We start from the raw sequence: 26,927 nt of genomic DNA on the forward strand, positions 1-26,927 counted from the left end.
ATCAAGTATTCCAGATGCCTAGACAGACCAAATTGATTCAGTTACTATACTTGGTATCTTGGGCATGTCTCTTATTAACTGCTGGTTGAATTGTTCAAAGGAATATCTCTCAACAAATAACATTTTACTATTTTAAATGTTTCCAAATGAGATATCATAGCTGAAGACAACATAGCAAATCACACATAGTAAGTGACATTAAAATAGATGTTATAAGCTGTTTAAATACTTACAGCTAATAACAAAAAGGTTCAGGCAAAAGAAAAAACATCATCTTAAAAACACTATTAGGCCTACTGAAAGTCATTTGCAGGAAATTTCCCTAACACAAAACTGCTGATGCTGTCAGTGCTTTCTACTACACAGCAACATCCTCATAGAAAACTGATTCTGACTAAATTTATGATACATTTTTTACACTGGAGTTCACTCCTAAGCACTGTTGGTATACGCATGAGGACAAGTACTTTGTCTCAGAAAAATTCTACTTATCCTGTTAATTCTCCCCAGATAAAACATATCCCCACAATACTGTCACTCCATAATAATTTTCTAAGCAATCAGCAGTGAGATAAATAATGAGGAAATGGACTTGTTATAGAAAATAAATCCTTAAAATCAGTATTTAAGGATTGTTTCATGCACACGAATTGGGGTAATTATCTTAAATGGAAACAGATCTTTTACCTCATGGAAAAACAAGGCAGAATCACTTCTGAATTCTTGTCCATCCCTAATAAAATTTCATTCATTTTTAAACATAGGGTAAAACCAAAGCCCTCTTAATTTAACCCTTCTTTCAAGAATTGCCAAATGTTTTGCTAGTAACATTTAACTGTTTCCTCCCCCCCCCCTCCCCAGATCAGTCAGTACAAGGCAATAAAGATAGTACCGCCAATTCCTCTCATGGGTACTTCATTGATCCTTCCAAATCCTTGCTGTGGGTACTTTCATTTTCTCTTATAAAATTATTCTTCTACTATAAACTAGTCGTATATATAAAAACTGCTTTTAAGACCTGAAGACAAACAAAATCAGTGCAGCTGGGCCCAGGAAACACTTTATGTTTTTACACTTGTCAGAGAATTTTTCCTTTTTTTCCTAAAAATATTACTGCTCTGTACATACCATACGTTGAAGAACTTTTCTGTTCCAGTTTTCCTTTTCTTTCCACTCTCACTGCACCTGCAAATTGAAGAAAAATATGTAAGTGCAATGTCTGGCTGATGACCCATTTTCTTGTAAAAGTTACCAGACCGCAAAAAGTCCTAATGGTACATAATAATAAAAAAAGATACAAACAATAAAATTATTTTTATGTCACTTTACAATTATATTTATTGTCTAAAGCACTGGAAACAAAAAGTATTGTAGTTTACCAACTTCTGAATGCTTGTCCTTCTCAATCACGTTCTTTAATATTTTCTCCTTCAGACTCTCAAAACATCTCTCCTGTACGGGCACAGAGCACTGTATCTCTGTCCCTTCAGAGCTCACTGATGTGGAAGACCTCTTTTTTTTACTATTCCCTTTGGGCAACCTTAGGCTATTGGTTAAAGGCATTTCCAGATGCAAGGCATGTACATGGGACGAGGGTGCTGAAAACAAGAAGACAGATTTACTAGGCATTCCGTCAGGATCGCAGCCAGATCACTGGCTGGGTCAGAACACTCAAATGTCAAGTACTGGCAATAGCATCATCACACTTCACACATAATTACTACACATGAATGCCTAGGTCTTAGTCTTACATACAGGACAATACATGCCACGGAAGGTTTCTTCATCCGTTTTGGAATTTGCACTCACTTTTAAACTGCTTGTACTGTTTAAAGTGTACTTTTGCTGCTACTTTTAAGCCTTTTTGTTTCCTTTTTATTTCATTGTAATAGAAACACACATCAACAGTAAGGGTTAAAGGTGCTGGCATTGTGATTATCGTTTAAGTTAATATTCCATTATATGAACAGAGAAACTAAGCTCTGGTACAACACTTTTTGTGCTATGTGTAAAATTTACACTTCTGACTACTGCATTTTTTAATTGAACTTCATAATATTTAAATCATTTACTGTCATGCGTATACTTAATCCACATTTGAATTATACGCAAAATACTGTAGTAATCTGTCAGAATTCAGCATCCTATACTGACAATTCTTATCTTGCACTATTCAGAAAAGTTTATTCAGTGAAATATTTAGGTATTTTTCATTTTTAGCTGATACAAATTAGGAAATAACATGGCAAAACAAAACTTAAATTATAATTTTCATTGCTAATACTGATAATCAAATAGGAGAACAGAATATTCAAGTAATCAAACTAGAACAAAAGTTATTTATAAAGAACATTATAGAGGTCATTCAAAACCCTCTATTACTGTGTTCTTGAATACTGTGAGAGCTTTAAGTTTTATTTAAGTGTAATTAGGAAAGCCTAATCTTCATCAGACCATTAAGGACACTTCAGAACCATGCCAAGGACATACTGTATAAAAAATACAGCTCTGCAAAGTCATAAGCGGTTCAGGTTTTTCAATGCTAGCTGCAAACACTTGGAGGCACCAGTCACCTTCAGTGTCTTGTGAGCCCAACAAAAGTATCAGCATTTAAAAAACATTTGGGGGTTAAAGTGCTGACCCAGTGAAAAAAACATAAATCCTGAAAAATACCTGCTAGTGGTCAAGATATTAAACAAGATCAAATACAAAGCTGTTCTGGAATGGGTTCTTTGAGCTCCCCGTCGTCCCCCCCCCCCCCCCCCCCCTTTTTTTTTTTTTTTACATACAGTAATAAAATAACAGAAAGTATTTAAATTAGTAGTAGTAAGATATTTTAGTCTATCCATAAGTCATAAAAGGATTCTGGGGAAAATGTAAGAATGTCTCAGGGTTGACTCTGTAAGGCTTGGACAAGCCCACCCAGTTTCTACTACGATACAACATACATGTTACATGAAGCTTACTCCAGCTCCTAGGCAGCCTTCTCAGGCAAACAGTCAAAATGCTACAGTGTGAGAAAGCTGCAGGGGCAGCAAGCGCAACAGAAAGCGGTACATCGCCTGCCACACCACACAGCACTTTTAAACGCCAGATGTTCCCAACTGCGAGATGCAAGACATCACCACCCCACGCAATCCAGCCAGCAGCAGCCGCTCGGTTCTGCACAAGACGTGGGCTGAGCGACCACGGCTGAGGCTACCCAAGCCTTTCCAGCACCTCAAACCAACCTTCTCTATCTAAGACCATAACCCTTTCAAGACTGGTCTATTATTCAGGTTCTTGCCTCTGTATTTCAAGCAGGCGGACTTGGCTGGCTGGGATACTTCTCATCAACACAAAACACTACCCAAATTATTCCTTTCTTGGGTTTCCTAATTAATGTTTGTCTCTGTTGCAGGACTGAAATGCTTTGCCATCTGTGGAGCAGTGAGTATATTTTAGCACCTCAGTAAAAAAGTAACACTTCTCCACATCATCATGCTATCAACGTCTTGTCTCATTTCTAAAAAGAGCACAAAAGGATCACCTGAATGCACACAATTTGGTTAGGTCACTGCCATTTTGATGAAAAGATGCGAGAACACTCCATCCAAACAAGCTCAACAGAAATTTAGTCTCAATATTAGATGAGTTAGTATTTGAATTTCATTATTTGGAAGAAATCCTGACCTCAGACATTCAAACATGCTCTGCTATTGACAGCCACAACATAACAAACTTTTGCATCTCAATAATTTTCAACACAAGCATATCTGACAAAGTAATCAGCTAATAACTGCTTGGGGGAACATTTATCATGGGCAGAAATCTGCTGCAGTCACACAAACACCCATCTCAGTGACAGAACTCTTCAAACTGCCTCCCTCAGTACAGTAACCAGAAGGGGGAAATTACTATTATGTCTGCATTCACTGCAACATTATTCTTGGCTTTTATTAATTAGAAGTCATTCTAGATTGAGAATCCTAAATTCTCAAATCATAAATAAAGTGCTAAGGCTTGCAAAGTCTAATTTTCAACCGTGCAATCATTATGCCTTACAGGTAACCACAAAATTAGACAAAGTAGACAACCATAGTCTGAAGGGCAAGTAACAAATACAGTAAGAAAAACATTAGTTTATAAAAAGTTACCTTTATGGAAGTATTATCATGAATTTAACTGTTACTTTTAATTGCAATTTCATTCCTCTTGAGGAGTCTAGCCAGCCTCCTCCCACACAGTGAAGCGTGGGAGGCCTGCAATTAACACTCGGCAGAGAGAAAGGCGCTTAGAGATTGGACTTGATAAAATACTGATTACGTCACTGTTCTAAGATGGATTTTATGACCAGAAGACTGATTTCAGATTAAAAACAAACGCAAACCAGAGCAATTTCCAGTCCGCTTTACGATACATTTCCAGTGCTGCCTCTCCTGATCTGGCACGGTGGCGAGACGAGCCCCGCTCGTGCGAGCACAGGCACAGCCCAGAACGCGGTGCTACAGGCGCAGCAGCACAGGCGGCTTTTGGCAGTACTGCATCAATATACAACTTCAGTCCTAACACGACCAGCATAATTCATGGTCCCACCGTACTTAATTTTCTGTTTTGAATCCCCAGTGCATAGGATGTATTTTACATCTAAACACACTTGAAATACATATTACAGATTAATATCACATCCTGTGCAAAACGATCTCTTTAGGAAGGACGAGGACATGATAGGTTCTTGCTCGCCTTCAGCTAACTGCCCCAAGAATTAGCGGAGAACTTCAGGGCAGAGATTAGAAGGGCAGACATTCAAATTTGGGAGTAAACACGACTGTCAATAGCTGTTCAGAGTAAAAAAAAAAAAAAAAAAAAAAAAAAAAAAAAAGAAAAGCTCCAAAGTAACAAGAGCTTTCATTCCCTAGAGTCTAGATACCTCTCCAAAGCAGGGCAACAACCCATAACACTGGCAAGAGTTTATTAAAAATCAGCTGAGCTCGTTTTCTGAAAATTTTGTGCACCAGCCATTTCTTGTTCCTGCTACAGAAAACTGCTACCAACAAAATTATGTAAAAGTATGCTAAAAAAAAAAAAAATTGTATAAGTGCAAATTTCTCCCCTACAGTTAACCTAATGTTACCCTACCAGCACAATCATCTGGACTGAGCCAGAACAGGGAATAACAGCCAATGATCATACTGTTATATTACTATTATAAATACTGAATTAATGGTTACATTAGTAAATGTAACAATATTTACCTTTTACTTAAATCTTAAAACCCAGATTTCTTGCTGATATTATGTCTGCTCAACGCATGACAGTTAAACAAGTGGTGCAGAGTTACAGAAACCAAGAAAAATGATCACAACTTTAACGAAAACCACCACTACTGCATGATCTGAACTTCACGTGGTCAGAACTGGAAAACTACAGTGTTTTGCATGTATTCAGACTGACTGTGAATTTAATGTCTTTAAAAGGGTAAGTGACAAAAAAGCCAGTTATCTACATTTTAAGCAGCGTGACAAATGAAAGCAAGGATTCTCAGTTCTGTGTGTACAACATCAGGTGATCACAAGCAGGTCCATACACCGCTTCAGGCAAAGCAGTAGCTCCGTTCAACACCTGGTAGCGTACCAGCGTCTACCAAAGTGCGTAGTACTTCCATGTAGCCTGTGGACTGAAGGAATTGACCACAGTGCTTTTGTGGTGCCTTCAGAGAATGACAAGCTGTTCATTTTGAGCAATAATATTGAGAAAAAAATCTATGTGTTAATACCACAAGTTGCCATTTATGCTTCTGCACTTCAGTGCACCTCATCCCTCCCCTCTGAAAAACACCAAGTTTTGTATCTTTTGTATGTCTTAAGCATCTTTGTATCTTAAGTATCTTTTGAATAAAGAAGTCATTAAAATGCATCATTTTCAACAACATAAAATTATTTTTTCAATGGACTCAACTGATTGCTCTTTTACAGAGCGGTTGGCAATCGTAATAGGCTGCTTCAGCTTAAATACTTCTGTAACGTCCATAATTTCTCTAACTATCCACAGTCATCTACTTCAACGATTACAAAGACAGCAGGTCCAATTTAAGTGTACTTTGCAAATTCCACAGTGTTGTCAAAATCTGGAACACCAGATCGACCCCAGACTGTATTACTAAAATCTAAACAGCAGAAATATGATAAAAGGACATCGGTTTATAGTAGCTTTTCAGATTAAAAAAAGCAGATAATTACAGAATAGTCTGGATTATGCACCAGAGTTCTCAGATTGTAACATGTAGAGTCACAATGCATCCAACAATGCAATATATTAAATTACACTCAGGCAGGCAGATGTTCCTGCATAAGGCAAATTAGCATCGACAGGAATGAGGAAGGAAAGCTTGGGGCGCCTCTCCTTTATATATTAGCTTGCCATTGTTTAAACAGGACCATCAGAAAAGGAAAAGTAGTGATAAACAGAACAAATTCTATTCATTCTCCTGAAGCATGCAAGAACTTGGTGTAATTATGTGCGCTTAAGTAACATGACTTGAGAACCTGTGCTATTTCGGAAGGAAAAAGACACCTTCCAAAGCGGAGAACACCGCAAAAACTATTTGACAGTGTCAAGTAACTCCACAGGTTTCAAATCTGAACTTAAAAGCTACATATTTCTTCTAAGAAGAATATTAAAGGATGTAAGTTTCACTAGAGTTAGAAGCCTGAATGAATCCAAAAGACAGAAGAACTTAAAGTTCTAGACATATTACTGACAGAGGCAGTTAGCTCCAAAACTTTCTATGAAATCTCTCAATTGAAGATCTCTAACTGCTTAGATTGTCATTCAGCCCACAAAGCTGCTCAAGTGGATGCTGGGCTGCATATTTCAGAAAACTTCTAACATTTAGACAAAAAGTCAGTACAAAAGCTCAAGACAGAGTTCTATTGATTGCATGGAGGAAAACTGTAATACATGAAAATTAGGAACAAAACACAGGTCTGTCCGGAAGGCAAAACCCCAGCAGACAAAACGGTAGCTGGCAAACCAATGCCTTGAGAGCTTACAACTCTTAAAGTTATGTAGGTCCAAAAAAACCCCTCCACTAAACTGTATCCTCCAGCATAGGTTGCAAGTGCTTCCATCTTCCCGTTGAGGACTCAAGTAACACCAGATAATTCTGTCTGGGAATGGTTTTCCCCAACACAAAGTGTGTGGACATGTCAAAAATTTATGAGTCATAAATAAAAGTGGCTATAAATGAAACATCTTATTTCTTTAATTAGACTCAGCTGTGGCCGAGACCCAGCTTGCTCAAGCATCCAAACCAGTCCCAAGACGGAAGCTGGCCACAAAATAAATGCACATCAGCATTATCAGCTACACATTAAACGATCCAGAAAACATATCAGAAAAGCAAGAAGTTGAATTCCTAGTAACTGAAATGAGTTCTAATAAACAAGAAACAAATGGTAGCTGGAAGCTGTTAGTTTCTTTTATGACCTTGTTCTGTGAGTGGGAAAATACACATCTCCCAAAAGCACTTCTCATAGTGGCAGGACATGAGATAAAAGGAGTTTTACAGAAGTCATTTTCCTAGGAATCTGCAGTTCTACCGCTATGCAACGGATCAAAGGCAAACAAAGACTGTCACATGGTTTCACTCAAGAAATTAGGTAATATTTTTAAAAGCTTAAGTGGCAGCTCAGTAGAAATTCCCATGGCCCTTATTTTGACAAATTAGTCTAAGAGATTAATAAATTTTTTTGAGAAAGGATAACTATAATCATCTATTTTAATCTATGCAACATTGATCCAAGAATCCTATCTAGCATCTGCTACACCAGGTGAGACACTTACGCTACAACTTGCAGAAGTGATCACCTTACGCTTTCAGTGGGAGCACATGTGGGCAGACACCCAAGAAGGGGCCATACACACTAAACAAAAAAGCTTCACTGACCTATTTAGCACTGCAGCTATACTACCAGCTTAATGCAAAGTTGTTTGTTGCTCCCCCCACCCCACAACAAGATTAAGTTATAGTTTGAGTGCCATAATTATATATTTTAAGGTCATGCTGTCCTCCCTTGCTATTGATCACATTTACCAAAAACTTCCTCAGCAGAGTACGATTTGATTCTTTTCTTCCTCTTACTCATTAAAACAAACTCATTAAAAAAAAAAGGCTTGTGAGAGAATTCTTCCTTGCAAGCCAGTTAAAAATGGTATGATACTCACCCACATAAGAGACTTGCTTGTGAAAAAAAGCATATGGGCACCTAACACACACTGGATAAAAATAACCCACTTCTAGGGTCTGCAAACCACGATGTAAACCCTTCCCTAAACCTCTTAATTGCCTCTATCCAAGTGATTCACTTAAACCACAGTGGCCAGTAAACAGTTACAAAGTGAGAGCCAGCACAGCATTCCAGTATCAGGCTCTATGCTACCTCTGTGAGGGTGATCCAAGTCTATGTAAATTTTAGAGGATTCTTCAGAAATATTTTCAAGTAACTTTTTGTAGCAAGCAAATGACAAAATTTCCACTGCAAACAGAAGCAAAGGTAGAGGAATGATGACTGCCTCTGAAAATGCTACTAAGTTTTAAAGCTGAAGCCACAAGATAAATGCCTACATCTAGATTTAGTACATATTAGTATGTTAGTAAATAACTTCATAAATTATGTTTTACAAGTTTTAACAATATAACATATTTTTCAAAGAAATAGTTTTTGCATCCCACACTCTCAGATCCTCCTTAAAGTGAGTCAGAAGTTCCAAAGCAGCTCAAAGCCAGTGGAAGACAAAGAATACACAGATGGATGGACCCCAGGAAGAGTGGCAGGTTTGCAAGTGTGCCGAAAGATTTGGAAAAAAAAAAAAACCAACAACAACCCCCTCTTTCCGTGTAACTGAATACATACACTTTTTAACCCTACCACTATAAACCTAACTGGTTATACACTGAATCTCTTTACCTGATGCTGTTGTAGCTACTCTTCCATCAGTTACTGCTTTGGAAGAAAGATATGGAATCATCTGAATATCTTCCTTGTCTTTACTGGGATATTCATTACGGAAAGTGGATTCTGTGGATAACGGTGCTGTAACTTCCGAACTACGGCTTAAATCAAGAGGGAGACATGGTCCACGCTTCTCAAGTGACATATGAGCAACATCAGGTACTACATAAAAGAAAAAATGTCATATTAAAAAAGATACATAGGTCCAACAAACAACAGTTTGGATTGCAGCGTTATATTACATAGGAGGAGCATACAGCTTTAGCTACAGTAAGTCAAAATATCCCATTAGATGAAAACCATGAAAGGTCTAATTTTTATGATTCGTTTTCTCTTGGGCAGTTCTTTATTAGATTAAGATACATTACCCTCCAATTTTGATGACTGTTGGTTTTGACCACTGATGGAGAACACTTTTCCATCAGTAACTGAAGAGAGAGAAGAAACTTTTTCTACAGAATCATCAGGCAAGGAGCAAGTGGCTAAACGCTGTGATCTTCTTCTCCGTTGGCTATGTTTGTAGGATCTAGGGGAATTCACTGGCTGTGATGGACCTAAAAAGAGATCTTTCAATGTTCATGAAGCAGAGAGATATACCATAATCTTACCGCAGTATCTGAGATCTAAAGATGGGGAGTGCTTTAAATAGCTCTTATTTGCAAAGCTGGTAATTACAGCAGAACTGGTATAAGTAATTAAAAACTGTGACTACCAGGAGCAAAAAGAGTTACGCTCAAGACATGATTCCGCCTTTTGCTTATTATACATGATTAGGGCATCTGCTTCCCCACTGATAAAGGCTGTTGTTTTAGGCAAACAGTGTATTTACAATAAGCAACCCCCGCCATTTATAACCCTTGAGAGTAGGCTACTTATAATGGAAGGGGGCAATAGAATTTAACAGTAAACAGAACAAATGATCACAGTTAAAGGTCTAAAAAGTCATAGATAGTGGTAACACACAACTTAAAAATAATCAAAAGCAGTGTTTAATTTTACAGCCCATCTCCCATCTTCTGCTAACCTGATATCAATACCCCAGCCATATTTCAAATATACACTGCTAATGCACAGCACAGTAAGAAGGCTCAAGAACCTCATACTTTAAAAAAAAAAAAGGGTGGGGGGTTGATATAGGTTAATACAGGCCTGATTCATTAAAAACAAAAATCCCACACTCCCCTATACCTCTCCAATTTTACCCAGTTTCACAAACTTTTGCCTTAGAAAACCATTTAAGTCATTGCACTGTAAGTCACTGTTCTCTTATTTTCTTAAGCAATTTTGAGAGTCAAAGTTGTACAGATTTAAAAATAAAGACACAGCAAAACTGTATGTCCATTAGAGATGGTAAAGACTCGGAAGTCAAAGATTAAAACAGAGCACTACAAAGATCTAAGCTATTCAATAATTAATTTTCAAATTCATTAATTTTAAAAATATGGCTACAAAAAAGTCTAACTTAATCCAAAATACAAACATGCTCGAAGAAAACCACTTACCATTATTTTAGGGGTGGGGAGGGAAGGTGTATTACAATAGAGATGACATTAATATTTTGTGGGGACAAAATACAATTAATATCAATGTGTCCTGAATAAATACAGATGGCTGAATTTGCACCCCTTACTCTCCCATTCATTTATAGTTATCTGTGAGAAAAGATTAAACGAAACTCATCTCTTAAGGCAAAATACCAACTCAAGGTCAAGGGGAACACATGATGCAGGTATAGTCTGCCATCCTCAATCACTATTCTAAGAGTGAAAAAAAAATGTAGCTTTTGACTTACTGGAACCCACATCTATTTTAACTCTTTGCCTCATCATTTAGTGTTCTTCAGGCAACAAAGAGCCTGACCCTAAGCAACACTAAAATCTAATCTCAAAAAAAACCTACAGAAATATTATCACATTCACAAACAGTAGCATATTAAAGGATGCAGCATAAACCTTTCCCTGTTCTTCCGATAATCAGTATTTTGGTACTTTGCAAATCAGTTACACACGTTAAGAGGCTGAACACTTATGGTATTTTTCCGAGACAAGGAAACACGATTTTTTATATGTCCCCACCACAGATCTTGAACCCATCTTCTCTTTCACATCATATTTGAAGGAAATATCACATAAGGTGAAGAATGCCACAGCCAACATGTACAGCACATCAGCCTGCTGAAGGCGGAATTTCTCAGAGAAGGAAAGGTCCACAACAAAGGTGTAAGTCTTTTCTTTTTAATGAATCAGGCCCCTTCAGAAGAAAGGTTTGATTTTTCCTGTATCACTGTTAATACTAATGTGGAGATTTAAGCTGGAGGGAAAGCCAACCATTAAAAGTCACAACTCTATAAATATAAATGTATTATTTAAATGTTGTATTTCCGGTAGAGTAATTCATATGCCTTATTATGTGACTTGATTTTTAAAATACTGAGCTACCTCTAGTTCTCCCGCTTGGACGTTATATTTAAAGCAGATTCATTTTTAAAAGCAATAGCCATTTACAACCAAAAAAAATTTCTGTATATCTCTTATAAATAATTACGGTATTTTTTTTAAAATGTCTGTGCTCACTAGTTTTATTTATCACAGAAGAAGGAAGCTGAGAGACCAGCGTCAAATCCTCGACTTGTATTAATTCTGGGGAAAGTGGTGATTTAGGGGGCTTTATACACCCAGAAGAATCTCCAGATTCTTGTTTGCATTTCTTGCTGCGAGCCTTTCCTGAAGACAAAGTTGAGGATAACAGTGCAGGTTTCTGAATGTTGGCAGAACTGCTAATATCAGCTTCATTTTTTTTCTGACTTTGTGGTTTAGGTGAAATCTCCTGAATAAATAATAAAAAATTGATACTTTTATTTCAGTTTCTTCGCTGTAGTTCTTGTATTCTATTTTGATCTTTTTAAAAGCAACTTTAGTATTCAAAACACATTTTAAAGCAACATTACTTTCAGCACAAATGAAAACTATTTAAAAAGCATCACATCAAACTTTTTTTTTTTTAAAGGAGCACTATCAATTATTTTCAGTATTCAGAATACCCTCATTTCTTACTATTTGAAATACCTGCAAAAAGCCTGAAAACAAAACGTTTTTCCTCTATTCCCATCTTAAAAATTCACCAGTCTTTTTAAGTTTCTGACTCTTTCATCTTGAGTAGACCAGGACTGTCAGCGCTGTCTCAAAGCGTAACTTGGAGGACACTTGTTGCAAGCTAGAATACGTACACTGATCTACAATCATCGAGTATCTCCAGTCAGAGGGGACCCATCAGGATCATCGAGTCCAGCTCCCTGCTCCTTGCAGGACTACCTAACACTAACCCATACGACTAAAAGCATCGTCACGACGCTCCTTGAACTTTGACAGACTTTTGCACCACTGTGAGCAAGCAATCCTTGTTCAGAGGATTGCAGTTCTAAAACAAAGTTGCCAAGATTTTCCCTTCACAGTCATTTTCCTGACGACAGATAGAAAAAAAATTTGAAGTTCCTAAGGAAAAACATCATTTAACATGAATTTCAATTTTAGAAAAGAACCTGAAAAAGTTGATAATGCTCCTTAAAGGAATGTCTGACAACCTTAAAAAGCTTACAAATACTGAACACACTCTCACACAACCCCTTTCAGTGCTGGGAGTCTGGATTTCACCACATTCTATGTTTGTGCAAACACATGATGAAATCACAACTTCTAGCATCACAGGGTTAAATAGATTGCTAACTGTTGGGGAAAAATCAGTTTTTGAAGAAAAAAAGAGAAAAAAATCAACACAATGCAGCTTTCCAATTTCATCAATTTTCATCCTTCTTAACACACATACCAAAGTACTATTTTTAGACAGTTAACATGCATTGACAGACATTACCACTTCAGATTTTTAACTGGAAGTTCTTCCTACTTTGCTGAATAAACTGTGCATGTGTTACGGCTTGCCCAATAACGGCAAACTACAATATCTGAACATGATTTCTTAAACCTGTCCCCTTTCTTGTCCCAGTTACATCACACAGCACAGTACCATCTAATGAAACCGTAACTAACAAAGGAGAAGGATATTTCTAGCAAGTGTGTGCACCACTACATCCAAACTAAAAACATCACATCTCTGATGATCTGAGGTTATTACTTGGTTTCATTGTAAACTGCAATTGTATTTTCCACTGGAGTTTTCCAAATTCCAATGGAAAAAAAAAAACAAGGGGGCAAACCAAAAACCACCAGTGCACATTCTGTGTTTGTAAAAAGGCACCCCTGAATGCTGCACAAATAGCTTGCTGGAATTATCATGTAAAGATCCGTTGCAAAACATCCCACTCAGCAGACACCAGTTCTACCTTGAGTGACTCAATTACACAAATACTAAATGCAGTTTATTCATTTAAATAAAATAATCCATGAACTGTAGAGTATATACCTATGCTGGTTATGAGAGGTATTACCAGAAATTAATTAGAGTCGTAACTTGTAAATAAACAATTTTATTGTTCATCTTCACAGATGTGAAAGACATTACTACAGCATCCATTACTTTCAAATTACAAAGTTATTTAAACAAGATTAAAAAAATTAAATTAATATTTTGATAAGGTGCTTAACCTCTTAACAGGACAAATTAACATTAAAAACCTTAATGAAATAATGTTATTCATCTAATCAGGTCTTGGTCAAAAGGGAATATAGCATGACATACCCTAATACAGTTAAATAAACTACTGTATCTGCAACTAATCATCTGAGGTTTTGTGTTTCAGACGACTGTAAACTAAAAATATATAAATATAAATAAAACAAACTTCCATCAACAAAGTCAGTTTTTGGCTATTGGCCTGAATACTTCTATCATGTTCTGTATTACATTATTAAAAATCCTACGTGATATTTCACCCATTCAATTTTATAGCAGTAGCAGACAAAACTTCTAAGGAATGTCAGCTTTGCTCTTGGAAAACCTTTTGGGGAGGTTTAAAACTCGGCCATTTTGATTTGAATTCAGGCAGTAACTTAGTGAAAGTGAAAAAAGCTTTAAGCTCAAAAACTTTCCTCCCCACAGTTAACCATTTAAATGTTTGTGAGGTCTCTAGTTTTAGTTGAAAGCGAAGGAATAGGACAATTTGGGATTTTAGATGCCTCTTAAAAGGAGCTTAAGTAGCATTTCCAAAAATGAGGTTTTTCAGACCATTAGCATGTAAACAATGACAGAGACATCTTTTCTTATACCTAATCAATAAAGCAGAAACAGCCGAGTTAGACTAAGAAGTAACAAAAAGTTTTTAGTAAATATGCACTGTAGTTTATACTGTTGCATACACAGTCTATGTAAACCACAAAGTCCCATTCACCGTCATGGGATTCTGCATGGTAAGATTTACATTGTCATGATTCTTCCAAAAACAACATGCTGTAAGCCATTTCACAGGTTTTTGCACATTGAAAATATTACACACAGTAGCAATAAAATCATAGCATCTTTAATATGCAAAAATTTGAGAAATGGAATGTCATGTCAAAACGTTGTAAACCTTTACGCAAAGTATCGGTCAATGCATTGACACCGTAGCAGCTCAGTTAGCCGTTACGGTGACAGCATTAAAAGCAGAAAATCACATTCCACTGACAAGACTCGCACTCAATGTGGTGTCAGTGGAAAATCCACAATAATGCAATTCTGTATAAGCTTTAAAGAACCAGAATGTCAAACAAAATTTGGGGTAGGGACTGTTCATAGAGTGTGCCGGGGCTTAAGAACAGAAATACTCTTTTAAGAATTGCAGGCAGCAAGGCTATTTTATTCAAATGCTGCTGTTAAAGAAGAATGAAAATGAATACAAAAAAGCTGTATTAAAACCACATTAAGGCTCTGATTTAAATCCTTGGAAAACAAAAGATGTCCTGAATCAAGACTACTCTTCATCCACAGCTTGCTTTATCATGCTCAGGCATTCAGCCCTTTTAATATGCAACATAATGCATAACTCAGAGTCAAGTAATGCCTGAACATAACGCAGTAAGCCAAAGAGCAGCCTTCAGGTCCTGCAAATGCGCAGGTTTAAAAATCAGACCCTTAACATTATTTAAAAGTTTCTTTTTTGTATTTGTTAAAATACACACCCTTGCAAAACGTATGGCTCATTGAGCAGTTCATAAAACACATACAAGCCTACAACACCAAATTCTTACATTATAAAAGAAACTTCTTTTAAAAGAAGTTCTACTTGATGTCAAAAATCCTGTTTCAAACACAAATTAATTTGTGTAAGGGCCTTTTCCTAAGCCAGTCATGGTCATAGTCCCAGCTATAAAACTGGACCTTGGGACACTGGTCTCCTCACATTTGTTGCATGGAGACTTTATTTTTCTTTGTTTTCTGTTAGTTTTCTAACACAAAAGATCATTACTGAAATTCAAGTCAACACTGTTCAGAGACAATTAAATTCCATACTTCTGGCTCTGCCAGAAATGTAAACATAAGATCAATTTTCAGTTCCCTATTATATCTGAAGGGGCAGATTTTAATGTTGTAGCTACTACATCTCCATGGCACACTCCAGTGGGAACCTTGCAAAAGAATCAAACTCTACCATTTTCATACCTGCTCCAGGACTGGAGCTGTTTCTTTGTTGCCTTCCTTTTTTTCAGCACCATCTGCAACAACAGCTTTGGATGCCAATAAACCTTAGGAGAAAAATTGCAGAGATTTTTAGTTAGAAGCAGCTTGCAACAAGAATTTGTGGAAAACAAAGCAAAACAGACAAAAAATATGAACTGCTTCTATCTATAACATCATTCTCTCTGAAACAGCTCCATACAAAGCTGAACACTTTAACTTTTGGTTTCTTCCGATTTAAAGGACGGTCCTGTGACGGTGCTCTTTCACAAGAGTTACTGTGGTACTTCTCTGGCATTTCCACTAACAAGATGAAAATCAAACTATCAATTGCAAAATAACGCCTCACCATCCTTTTAAAGCTCAAGCACTCAGGGTTTAAAACCAAACCTCTGATACCTAAGTAAATTTTGAGAGATCCAAATTCTTTACAAACCTTTTCTATCTCTCCCCTTTCCATTCTTTAAGAAACTCCCATCAGAATTTGTATTACTACTTCTGGGCTCCAACACACGCAAACCTTTCTTAGACAGAACAGATCAAGGGATTTAATTGCCAAATGATTATTCTCCGGAGTGGAGCCAAAATGTCCCAAATTACCTCAATAACAAGACCATATTAGGAGCAAATATATCACAATACGTCACTTCACTCATGAACTCACATACGATATCACTACTATAAAAAAATCTGAAAAAGACACGGCAACATAAATATGCAGAAGCCTTTTGTTGGCTAGCATATAGCAATAGCTTCAGTTCTGCTTCACACAACTTCAATTACCTAAGTATGCAAAGAAAGAAAAAGTACTATGCCATAAGACAAAGCAGAACTGATAAAATCCAAAAAAAAAAAAAATCACAAATCTGAACAAAAGTTACTATTATAATCCCTGGGAATGTCAACACTGGGGGTGGAGAGCCTAAGTACTCAAAAGTAACTTGAGCTGACAGATCCACAGGAAATTCCTATTGCATTCCATGAAAAATTAGATATGCTCAAAATTAATTTACAGCACACAATGCCAGAGAAATTATACATTACTGAAGCCTGGCCTCTCAAGAAGAGTTTAGAACAGTGAAAAAAACAAACATAAAGACCACATTGTGTTTTATGTGCATATTTCGCTAGAGAGCTATCCCATTTCAGCATTCCACAATAAATACTAGGTGCTTTTTTCCCGTTTACTCTTTATGTTAGATTAAGTTATGCTTCAGTTTACTGGAAAGTAGTTATGCTTTAAATTAACTTTTTCAGAACACCACGTTCATAACAATATGTGCAAACTACTTGATTTTACAGCTAAATAGATTAACTGAAAAGCAGAAACTTACTTAGCGCTATTATATTAACACAAATGAAATTATCAGGTAAGATTTTAGTTCTGTATTAGGCTTCATAAAAGAGTTAGGTTTTATGGTCCTAAATAAACATTTGTGACTCAGATTACCCTGCTTAACTCAACTTGTAAAATTAACCATGTTCTTCATATTGACAACCATGCATCTACAAAGAAAAGTATAAAATCATTTTCAAAATTAAGTAGAGTTTTAAATACTAAACAACAACCTACAGGCTATGAGGCAGCTTTTGTGGTTCTACAAACCACAGGTTGCCTAGAGAAGTTGTGGATGCTCCATCACTGGCACTGTTCAAGTTCAGGTTGGATGTGGCCTTAAGCAACCTGATCTAGTGGAAGGTGTCCCTGCCCATGGCAGGAGAGCTCGACTACACGAACTTTAAAGGTCCCTTCAAACTCAAATCATTCTACAACTTTTATTTCTGGATAGATACTCAGTGCTCAGAAAGTAAAGCCATGAAATGAACCTAGATTCTGTCAGACCTGTGAATATATAACCCCTTCTTACTCCCTTTGTCTCTACTCCATTAAGTATCTTTCTAACCAGCCACCATGCCTGTAGAAAGACAAAACTCCATGAGCTACTACAGCAGCAGGACTACAGGTTCACCACCCCCTGTCAGTAACAGCACATAACAAATAAAAAGCACGGGCTGGCACAGTGAATCAGAAGTGGTTTGTTCTGTAAGCTTGCTGCAGGTGTTATCTGTTCTTTTAGGTACCAACACTGCAGCAGGAGATGTGGAAGCAAGCATTCCACAGAGGGGAAAACTAATTGGAAGAAGACATTAACATATGCTTAGCAGGAGACATCCTTCAGGAAATGTGATTTCCCCAAGTGGCAGTAGCAGAAGTAAAAGGAGCAAAAGAAGCAACTTTATGCAGATGCAGCTGCTGCCCTCATGGCAAACAAGGAGAAACTTCCATAGCAAATACTGAATGCCAAACTGAAATCCAGAACACAGTTCCCTTCAGACAGCCTCCTACAACCGTGTTCTTTGCTCTATTTCCCCAATACAGCCACGAGACACTTGGTAACTGGATGTCTGCCTAACAACTACGATGCTTTAAGATTCTTTCATAGCCATTCTGATGGGCACACCAGCATGCTTCCCAGCCGTTATTCAAATCTAAAAGCTCATGCTGGAAACACAAATGACAATTTACAAGTATTTCAAGCATAAAAAATAAGCATGTAGCAAGAGGAAGTTTGATCATCAGCAGTTACATTTTCAAAATACTCCATTGCATGCAACAATCAAAAAACCTACTACAGAGTGAGTTGCAGAAGTGTGTTAATTTGAGAACTGTTACACAAAGTAACTACCAAGCATGACAAATTTCATCTTGTAATTGAAGGATTAATTCACTTTCATTGAATGGTAACATATTCTCTGCTAGCAGAGCATGCTTTGACAAGGACAGAGACACACTGTTTTTAGGTTGATAACAATGTCAATGGCTGCAACATGATGTTTTCTGATTATTCAGTTCACTCTATATGAACCGAATCGACTGCTGTTATTCTCAATAAGCTCCTTAGGGAAGGAGAATCTAGCCAGAAGCACAGAAAAAACACAATTTCTAGAGCTACAGGTTTTTCCACTGGTTTTGGTATCTTCTGCTACTAACTGCTATTGGAAAAAAATTACAGGGCTCTTTAAACATGTATCACTAGTATACATCTTACACTTCCACTGCTCATGACAGCAATTAAATTGGGACTTAACTGAGGGTGCCTGCAGTACAGGCAAAGGAGAGTAGAAGTGAGGCTGATAAACCAGGCATCTCTTAACTAAACACAGTCCCAAATAAGTAGCCTTCCAGCAAAGGAAATCGTGGAGGCAAAAGCTGTTTTTTTGTAAAGACATCCTTTGTATCACATTCCACCCTAGCCCATTTCATTTATTTTCTTCTTTAGATTGAAGTACTGACTGAGAGACCAAAACAGAACCACACTGGTAGGAAAACTGACTAAACATCCTCAGCTGCTGATTGAAGGTTGGATCAGACAAAACAAGTCTGAAAAAACCCTCATCATGCAGTTTAGTACATCAGGTTATTTCGACCTTATAGAAACAAGTAAGGCTTTTTATATGAATGACCATACCCTATCTACTACAAAACAAACAAACAAAAAACCCCTCTCATCTGTAGCATAGAAAAATTTGTCAGACTTCACAAAAAGTACTATTTATTAGAATAATAACAAGTGGAATGCATTTCTATCTTACTGTCTGCCCAAGGGCCCCTCTGTTAAAGAGCAGAAACTTCACAACTTTTTTTCACCCAGCTTTTGGAATGCACCTGACAGTTCCCCAGCACAGGTATGAACATATTACCCTCATCCTAAATACCAATAGGCTCAATGCTGGCAACACAAATTGCTTATTATGAGACAATGAGGAAGAGGGATACAAACTGAAATAATATTTCCACAGTTAAGTAAGTTTCTATTAAGTTTTGGAATAAAAATGCGTTTTTCAACTTTATAAGGTAAGCACAATTATCTATTATTCTATTTCCTGTTGTATAAGCTGTATACTTGTTTTCCATTAATACATTTGAGCAATACACATACAGAATCAATGCCTTAGACACTGAAAAAAGCATTTTAGATCTTCATTGCTTTAATTTGTAGCTAGGTTTGTCTGCTTTTAAATGACATACCGTAACCTCTTTTCAGGAACAGTTTTACTTTATGACTAACTATGACAAACCATTTAGTATTTCCACAGCTTACAAAAGTTTTAATTTACAGTGGTGGTACGTAACTCATGACCATGTTAAGAATCTGTACAAACCCCAAATTCACCCGATAATGGAGAAAATTGAGCAGCTGGAGTTAAAACATACTCTAGAAATTCATCAGTTCAGGATGGTTACCTTCCTAGAAAACTAAAAAGACCAAGTCAAGTCTGAGATCATTCGCTGAATTTAAGAACAAGGTAGATTTTATTACCATTTACAGATTCCTTTAAAATTCCAAACAAGTAAAAGACTGAACATCTGCCTCATGACTGTGCTTTTATCCACCTACTTTTTTAGTACCATACATGTAAGCCTGTACATTTCACTACATTAAAAAGGAAAAAAGTCAACAACAACAAAGCATTTTACCAGTGATCTTGTTAAGACGAGCTCTCTTTGCCTGAAATGAGTTGCCTAGATTACTTTTCCTCTTGTGTGATAACGTGCTCTCTGCCTGCACAAAGGCCATCTTTGGAACATCCACTACAGGAAATCCTACTTTTAAACAAAAGAGAAATCTAATAAACTCACATTTCATAAATACATAACAACAATCAAAATACTTAAGTATTTCAGAAGTTCTATTAGAATACTGTAGTAAAGAATCTTTAAAATTCTAACAAAAGTGAAAGTGAGACATTCTGAAGATTTAGTATTACACACTGAAGCATTAGATGCATTTTACCCCAAAATTTGTAATTTTTATTCAATATTATGAAATGCAATAATAAAGACTATTAAAATGAACAAATTTTTATCAACCCAGAAATAGTTTCAAACACCCCTGAATATGGATATATCATCCATACCGGAATTTTTGCTTAGAACAGAATCAGGTATTATCTCACAGGTAACAGAAGATTCAGGAATATGAACCAAAGTTCAAAGTGTACAGTGCAGTCACTAAAAAAAAACTCCTGTGTTCTGCTCTTGTTAGACCTAGTTAGAAGTTTTCAACAACTATTAAAAGCTGATCCAACTAGATTTATCTGATAAAAACTGTTTCTGAATTGATTAATGTTACTTATCATAACAGATATCAGAAGAGCAAATGAGATCTCTTCCTCTAGAAATACTAGTGATTACTTAATTGCAAAATTAACAAGAATTCTACATCAACATTACAGGAAAACCTACTTTATCTTTTATAGAATTTGATTTTACCAAATGTGTCACTAGATGTAGGCTCCTCTTCCTTTTTTTGGACTTCCTGCATGATTGTAGAGGTTGAGGTTTCTTCCTTTTTTGAAGGAACTTTTAGCCATTTTCTGTCCTCTTTATCTTTATTGCTGTTTGCACTGGTTCTAGGTTTACTTCCTGCTTTGTTCTTTGCTGCTGCTGCAGCAGCAGCTTTGACCAAAGCTATCCAATCCTCCAAAAAGGAAAAAATGGCAAATAAGTATTAATAAGTACCTGAGACTCAAATAGAAAATACTTATACACCTAGTGAAACTTCATCTAGAAATGCTCCAGAGCAATTGCATTTATTGTTACAGCTACTACTCAGAGTGGTAAAACGAGTTTCCCAAATTGCCTAAAAAATTTCCAGTGTATTATCAGTATGCCACATGGATAAAAAGCAAAAAGGAAAAACCTTCAAAAAAACCACTGTGTATAGAATTCTGGCTGCACATGTTCTCTGATACCTATTTTATGTGTCACAGCTTTAGAAACCCAGGAGCTCCCAAACCCAAGACACTGACTTTTTTCTTACCCTTCTGGCTGCGAAATACACCAAAACCATTTTCGCTTGAACTTCACTACTATTCTAAAACTACAATCGACTCAAAGCACGGTCCAGCCAGCTGCACGACTGGGCAGAGTTCTTCCTGAATTACATTGCTAATGTAGGGACAGCTCTTTTCTAATTACATCTCTGTGTCTAGAGTAACTACAGAGAGTACTCTTTTTGTATCACATATTACAAGTTTCACTCAATAATTTCTACCAAGTGCTCTATAATATGACTGAAATTCACAGTCCACATTTAAGGTAATAAAAGTCCCATTTTGGATAATGGCTTATTTGACCATACAGAAACATCCAAGGAGTGAACAACAGAACACACAGCCCAAATTCATCTACTTTTTGGAATGTGGATGAAGTCTAGCCACCCTGTAAGACAATGGAGAGAACGAAACTCTTCCAAGGCTGAGCCAAGCTCTTTCCACTAGATTCCAGTGATCAGACTCCTGCCGCATGTTTCGTGAGTGTCACGGATCAGTCTGATTGCAAAAATTTTAACTTGATCCTTTTTACTAACGTGTTTTTCTTAAATTTTCTGTAACGTCAAGGTACAGAACTTTTCCATGCAGAAGTTATGTGATGTAAAAACTAACTGCAATGTCCATCCTCCACTAGTAAGAATTAAGTATTTTGAACTATAATTAATTTACTGTATGGCAATTTGCCACAAGAGTATTTGTAGATTTGTGCTACCACATACAGAAATAGCTACTATAAAGACTATTTTTGTCTAGTTTTGTGCTTTACAAATAGTAAAACTTCCACTCCTCCCCCCAACTGTAAACAGACTACATTTTATTCTGGACTGTTTCCTTGTTGTTATGTTCTCATATGAGGTATCTAAAGTATCTTGAATTTATAAATCTTGTTTCAATGTAACTTCTTCCCACTCATTACATAAATCTTTCAAATTTCCGTTCTACTGAGGTTTCTTTGCCTTCTTTGATGTATGAGAAAAGCATAACACAAAATACAAAGCATTACTTTTCCTTGTATTATGCTTTCCCTTTTCCATAGCTCAATACTTTAAAATCACCACTTTACACTGGTTATGCTTCTACATTGTGTCAAGCCCTGTACTTAGAAAAAACAAAAATTTTGATTGCTTCAAGATGAAAGGTTCTGTGTCCAAACTGTCAATACAAGAAGCACACGCTCAGTCTAGCTAGCGGCAGAAAAGTTTGGAAGCACTTTGGCAATGCTTGCACAACAGGCAACCCCCAAGGCCATCCGGTGACATGCCAGCCACAAAGAGCGTGTCTAACTGCCAGCTGCATAATCAATCAAAAACACACATACCTCTTTTTTGGCCAGCCAAAACGAGCACACACATTAGCTCCAGTCCATCCAGAGCCTTGCCCATCCAGCAGGACAAAAAAAGGATTGAGCTATTTGTGTTGGTGAGGAGTTAGGAGACCTGAGAATAGCAGTCTTACACTGTACCCTGGCCAAGGGATGAAGGGGATCAGTAACACAGCTGGAGCTTGGATCTTAGGCTAAAAGTGGGAAGCAAAGGAAGCGCAGCCTGCATCAGAACAGCTTCTAAACAGCATTTTCATTTTCAGTCAAACTAAGCACCCTGAAATCAGAAGCTTTCCAAAGATATCAAGCTTCGAGGACCACACTGAACTAAGTACCCTGTTTTAACGGTAGCTGTTCCGGTGCAACTTGAAGGGTTTTTTGTTTGCATTTTATTTCATTGTTTGGAACTTTCCCTAAGACATGGAGCTTACAAAGGGTAGCAGGACACATGAAACAACCAAGCAAACAAGGCTTAAACATTCAGAAGCCAGATGAGAGACACATTAATTATGGTGATAGTTATCTAGATTAAGATGTAAATTTTAATTCAAGTGAAGAGAACCTTGAGCGGGGGAGCAGACAAGATTACATCCAGAGGTCCTTTCCAACCTCAACAAATTTGTGATTCTGAATTGGCCAGAAATTCTGGGGGTCTATTTTTATTTTGGCTCTGGAGTAAACATACAGGCACTAAAGTGACACAGGTAAATTTCTGCTTTTTGACCTTGAACTCCTGCTGAGCAACTGCTCCGCTGCACACCTCTCGACATGTGAGAACTATTTAGCGTCTAAGATGCTAAGGTGACTATATTTCTTTTGAAGACCACACGAACTCTCCTTTCAAAAATATATGTTTCTGCCTTTTTCAGATTTTCTAGAAAAATTTACAAAAAATGGAAGAATAAAAGTGGGAGCCTAAAGCACAATTAATTCTGAAATCCATCTCAGGGTTGTTCTAAGCTACCTACACTGTCAACCACAACTGCAGAATACCACAGATACGACAAACTAGTTGCAAATCTTTAACAGCAGGACTTTTCCCCAGAGCATTCAGTATACACAAAGCCCAGGGTCCAAATATGAACAAAATCGGAAATGAATAGAGTAAAAGCAAAATCCTCCTAAGAGAAGTTTTCTCTACTTCTCCCTTGTGTCCTGACGTTGTCCCTCTGTTGGCTGTGGTTTTGTAATTCCGCAACACCATGACCGACTTCCCGCTTCCCACAGTAAACCTTCACCCCAGTGAAAGTTTCTCATTTACATATATAACTTTCAAAAAATAAAAAGTGTATTTCCCTTCTTTTTTATTCTTACTAAAATTCATCTTTCAGGTAAGCTGAGAAAATTGACAGGAGAGAAGTAATGGGACACGGCAGTCAGAAGACAAAACGTTACTTTATCTCTGCTGAGGAAAACTGTCATTATGCTAATTAGATTCACTAAATCAAAGCACAGTAAATCGTACGATCAAGAAATAAGTTAGCAGAAATTACCCAACAGCCTCACACATCGATTGGCTAAAACACTTGTATTTGAAAATGTTCCTTTACATAATCTTAAACCTGCAACAGCAGGAAGGCAAAACCAGAATTGTTTCTAGAATCCAACCCTTGTGCCAACAGCAGAATTCACACACACATCGTTCTCCCTTCACCTGCCTATAGCCACCACCTTTTTGCTTCTCTGCAGTACTAAAGATTCAGCTGGTTTTCCCTCTCCTGACACATCGCAACTCCCAACTCCCACACATGCATACATACACATACATAAAACATCATCAATCTATTGACTGGCTGATTCCACATCAAGCCTGGATTCCTTACCCTCATCTTTCAATTCTAAACAGTCTGCCCCACCTACACCTTGGCTCACATTGTCTCCTGTCACATCTTCTTTTTTCCTCTGTCCCAATCGCAAATCCATGCTTTTTCCTCAGCTTCCTCTTCTTGTGTGCCAAGTCCCCTCCCTCTCCTTCAAAACCCTCCTCAAAACTCACTTCTTTTGGTTCGATTTCCGTCACTAATCTCAGCTCCGGCGCTATCTGCTCCCTCTCGCGCGCCTAATTACATCGAAGATAAAACAAAAAACATGAAACAGAAAAAGTAAGTTATCCGAATACTTCATATGTGCTCTTACAAGGGCAGTCTCAATATCCCCATCTTTTTTTTTATTTTCTCTCTGTACTACAGTAGCCATAATTCTGTGATTTCAATTAATTTGTCCTTATCTGCAGAGCAACCTAACCTACAGTCTCATTGCATTCACCACCACAAATATTTTCCACTCTTTACAAATTTTGCCTTTCCTCCTTCACAGATGAGTCTTATTAAAACACATTTCTGCTGCAACTCAAAAATAGAGTTCGAGTGTTACAGTGTTTACAATCTCTTCCTTTAAGACATGCTAAGCTCTAATCAAAGAATTAACCAGTCTATATCCCTCTTTCTCCATGTAATTCAAATTCTTCATGCTTAGCACACACCTTCCAAACAGATCTTGCGTTTGTTAAATTTGCTAATGCACTAGAACTTGAAGTATCTTAAGCTTATACTCATCTCCTGAAATGTGTTTTTTCTTTGGAAACAGACAGAAAACAAGACTTAGGTTAAAAATAAGCATGAAGTGTTGGATCTGCCAACTCTACTATTTTTCATATCAAGTTATACTCTTTGCATTTTTTAAACTTTACATAATTCTTAGTATATGTCTTGTCATAAAATAAATAATGTAAAAAAACACAAATATCCATTTGAGTTCTAGGCTTGGACAAAGCTCAGTTTAATATAACTGATTTTCAGACCAAGTCTTAGATCATGTACTTGTTCTTCAACACCACAAAAATATTATGAAAAACAAACATTTTACCATAGCACAATGATGTAGGAGATGTTGCAGAAAAAAAGTATCTTTGCCGTTGAAAGCTACAGAACTTCATGTCTGTCTCTAAATTTGCAAAATGAAATGCTACAGCTAGTATCAATTAGCATTACAGAAAGCATAATTGGTGTTGTTCTTTCTGCAAGACAACCTAAAAACTCTAAATCCATCTTAAAGTGTAAATTTGGACCCCTTATTCTTTCTCAAGACTTCATTGAAGCCACCTACATTCAGATCCCGAGATGCACGAGACTGGCATCATAACTCCCAACTACTGGGAAAAATTCAAAGTAATAAATGAGCTGGACTGCCACCAAGCACATCTGGACATCAAAATGATTGCTAAGAAATGGATTTAATATTTTTTTTTAAATCTGAAAAAGTCTGTGGCCTGAGAGTAGTAATAACTCAAGATTAGACACAACATAGCTCCCTAGAAAAAGCACAGTACAGAGTAAGGGACTTCTTCACATTGTCACAGAAGGGCTATTCCAGTTCAGTCACAACCACATCACCCAGGTTTTTTCTTTTTATGAAGTAAAATGAAATACTCTAGCTTCCTAACTTACTGTCGTACTGAAAGTATTGTTTGAAATATTATACACTGCAGCAAGAAGCCAGTGTTAGCATGACTATGAATTCCAGTTTAATCTCTTTAAGGAAACACAGTTTAAACCGTGCAGTGTTGCCTGCACAAAGTTCCGATGTTCTCTGTGTCGATGATCAACTCTAGCATACAGCTACCTGTAACCTGGAGACCAGGATACAGAAATGTTTGCAAGTCAATTCACCTTTCCATCTGCCCTTGTCCCAGTAGGCATGGTCAAAACAGTACTTATGAAGTGTCTGAATTTTGTTTGCCAAGTTAGGAGTATTCTGAAGAAAAATGGGAACAAATATTCAGTTTTTTCACATTTCTCATTCCGAGTCTCAAACAGTTTCTCATTAACTACGAGAATACAGTTGCCATACAAGATAAATGCAATGGCATTTCCACTGAAAGCATGTAATAGTTCTCAGTGTTCTTTTTTTGCAGCTAAAGGTGTACCTATTGACTAAATAATATCCTCTACTTCAGCCTCCCTCAACTTCCACTCAGCATCTCTTCTTTAACAGCAACCGGACATCATCAGAGATAAGGAAATATTTACCTGTATGAACCCCCAAAAATTCTGATACAGGGGAGAAAACCCCCACAGAACAGTCATGTTAATAAGAACATATAGGAAAAAGCTACCAGGGTAGCAAACAAAAGAGATAGGAGGGGAAGAAAAGGGGGGGGGGGGGGGGGG

At 37.0% G+C, this 26,927-nt stretch overlaps 1 protein-coding gene across 12 annotated transcripts in view; it reads right to left on the reverse strand.

Moving 5' to 3' along the window:
• The window catches only part of PHF20L1 (PHD finger protein 20 like 1), a 60,720-nt gene that overhangs the window by 22,407 nt on the left and 11,386 nt on the right, over window positions 1–26,927 (reverse strand). For 4 of the 12 annotated variants that reach the window (XM_075415526.1, XM_075415523.1, XM_075415520.1 and 1 more), the window contains exons 6-14: window positions 24,755–24,817; window positions 20,875–21,082; window positions 20,080–20,208; window positions 15,585–15,667; window positions 11,567–11,819; window positions 9,362–9,547; window positions 8,949–9,155; window positions 1,380–1,598; window positions 1,129–1,185 (exon numbers count right to left, since the gene is read on the reverse strand). In XM_075415526.1, the coding sequence (XP_075271641.1) occupies window positions 1,129–1,185; window positions 1,380–1,598; window positions 8,949–9,155; window positions 9,362–9,547; window positions 11,567–11,819; window positions 15,585–15,667; window positions 20,080–20,208; window positions 20,875–21,082; window positions 24,755–24,817 (1,405 nt within the window). The remainder of the gene's footprint in view (window positions 1–1,128; window positions 1,186–1,379; window positions 1,599–8,948; window positions 9,156–9,361; window positions 9,548–11,566; window positions 11,820–15,584; window positions 15,668–20,079; window positions 20,209–20,874; window positions 21,083–24,754; window positions 24,818–26,927) is intronic. The other 8 variants (XM_075415528.1, XM_075415527.1, XM_075415532.1 and 5 more) reach the window with 6 other exon arrangements.

Source organism: Opisthocomus hoazin, chromosome 3 (assembly GCF_030867145.1).
Source record: "Opisthocomus hoazin isolate bOpiHoa1 chromosome 3, bOpiHoa1.hap1, whole genome shotgun sequence".
In the NCBI taxonomy this organism is placed as follows: domain Eukaryota; kingdom Metazoa; phylum Chordata; class Aves; order Opisthocomiformes; family Opisthocomidae; genus Opisthocomus; species Opisthocomus hoazin.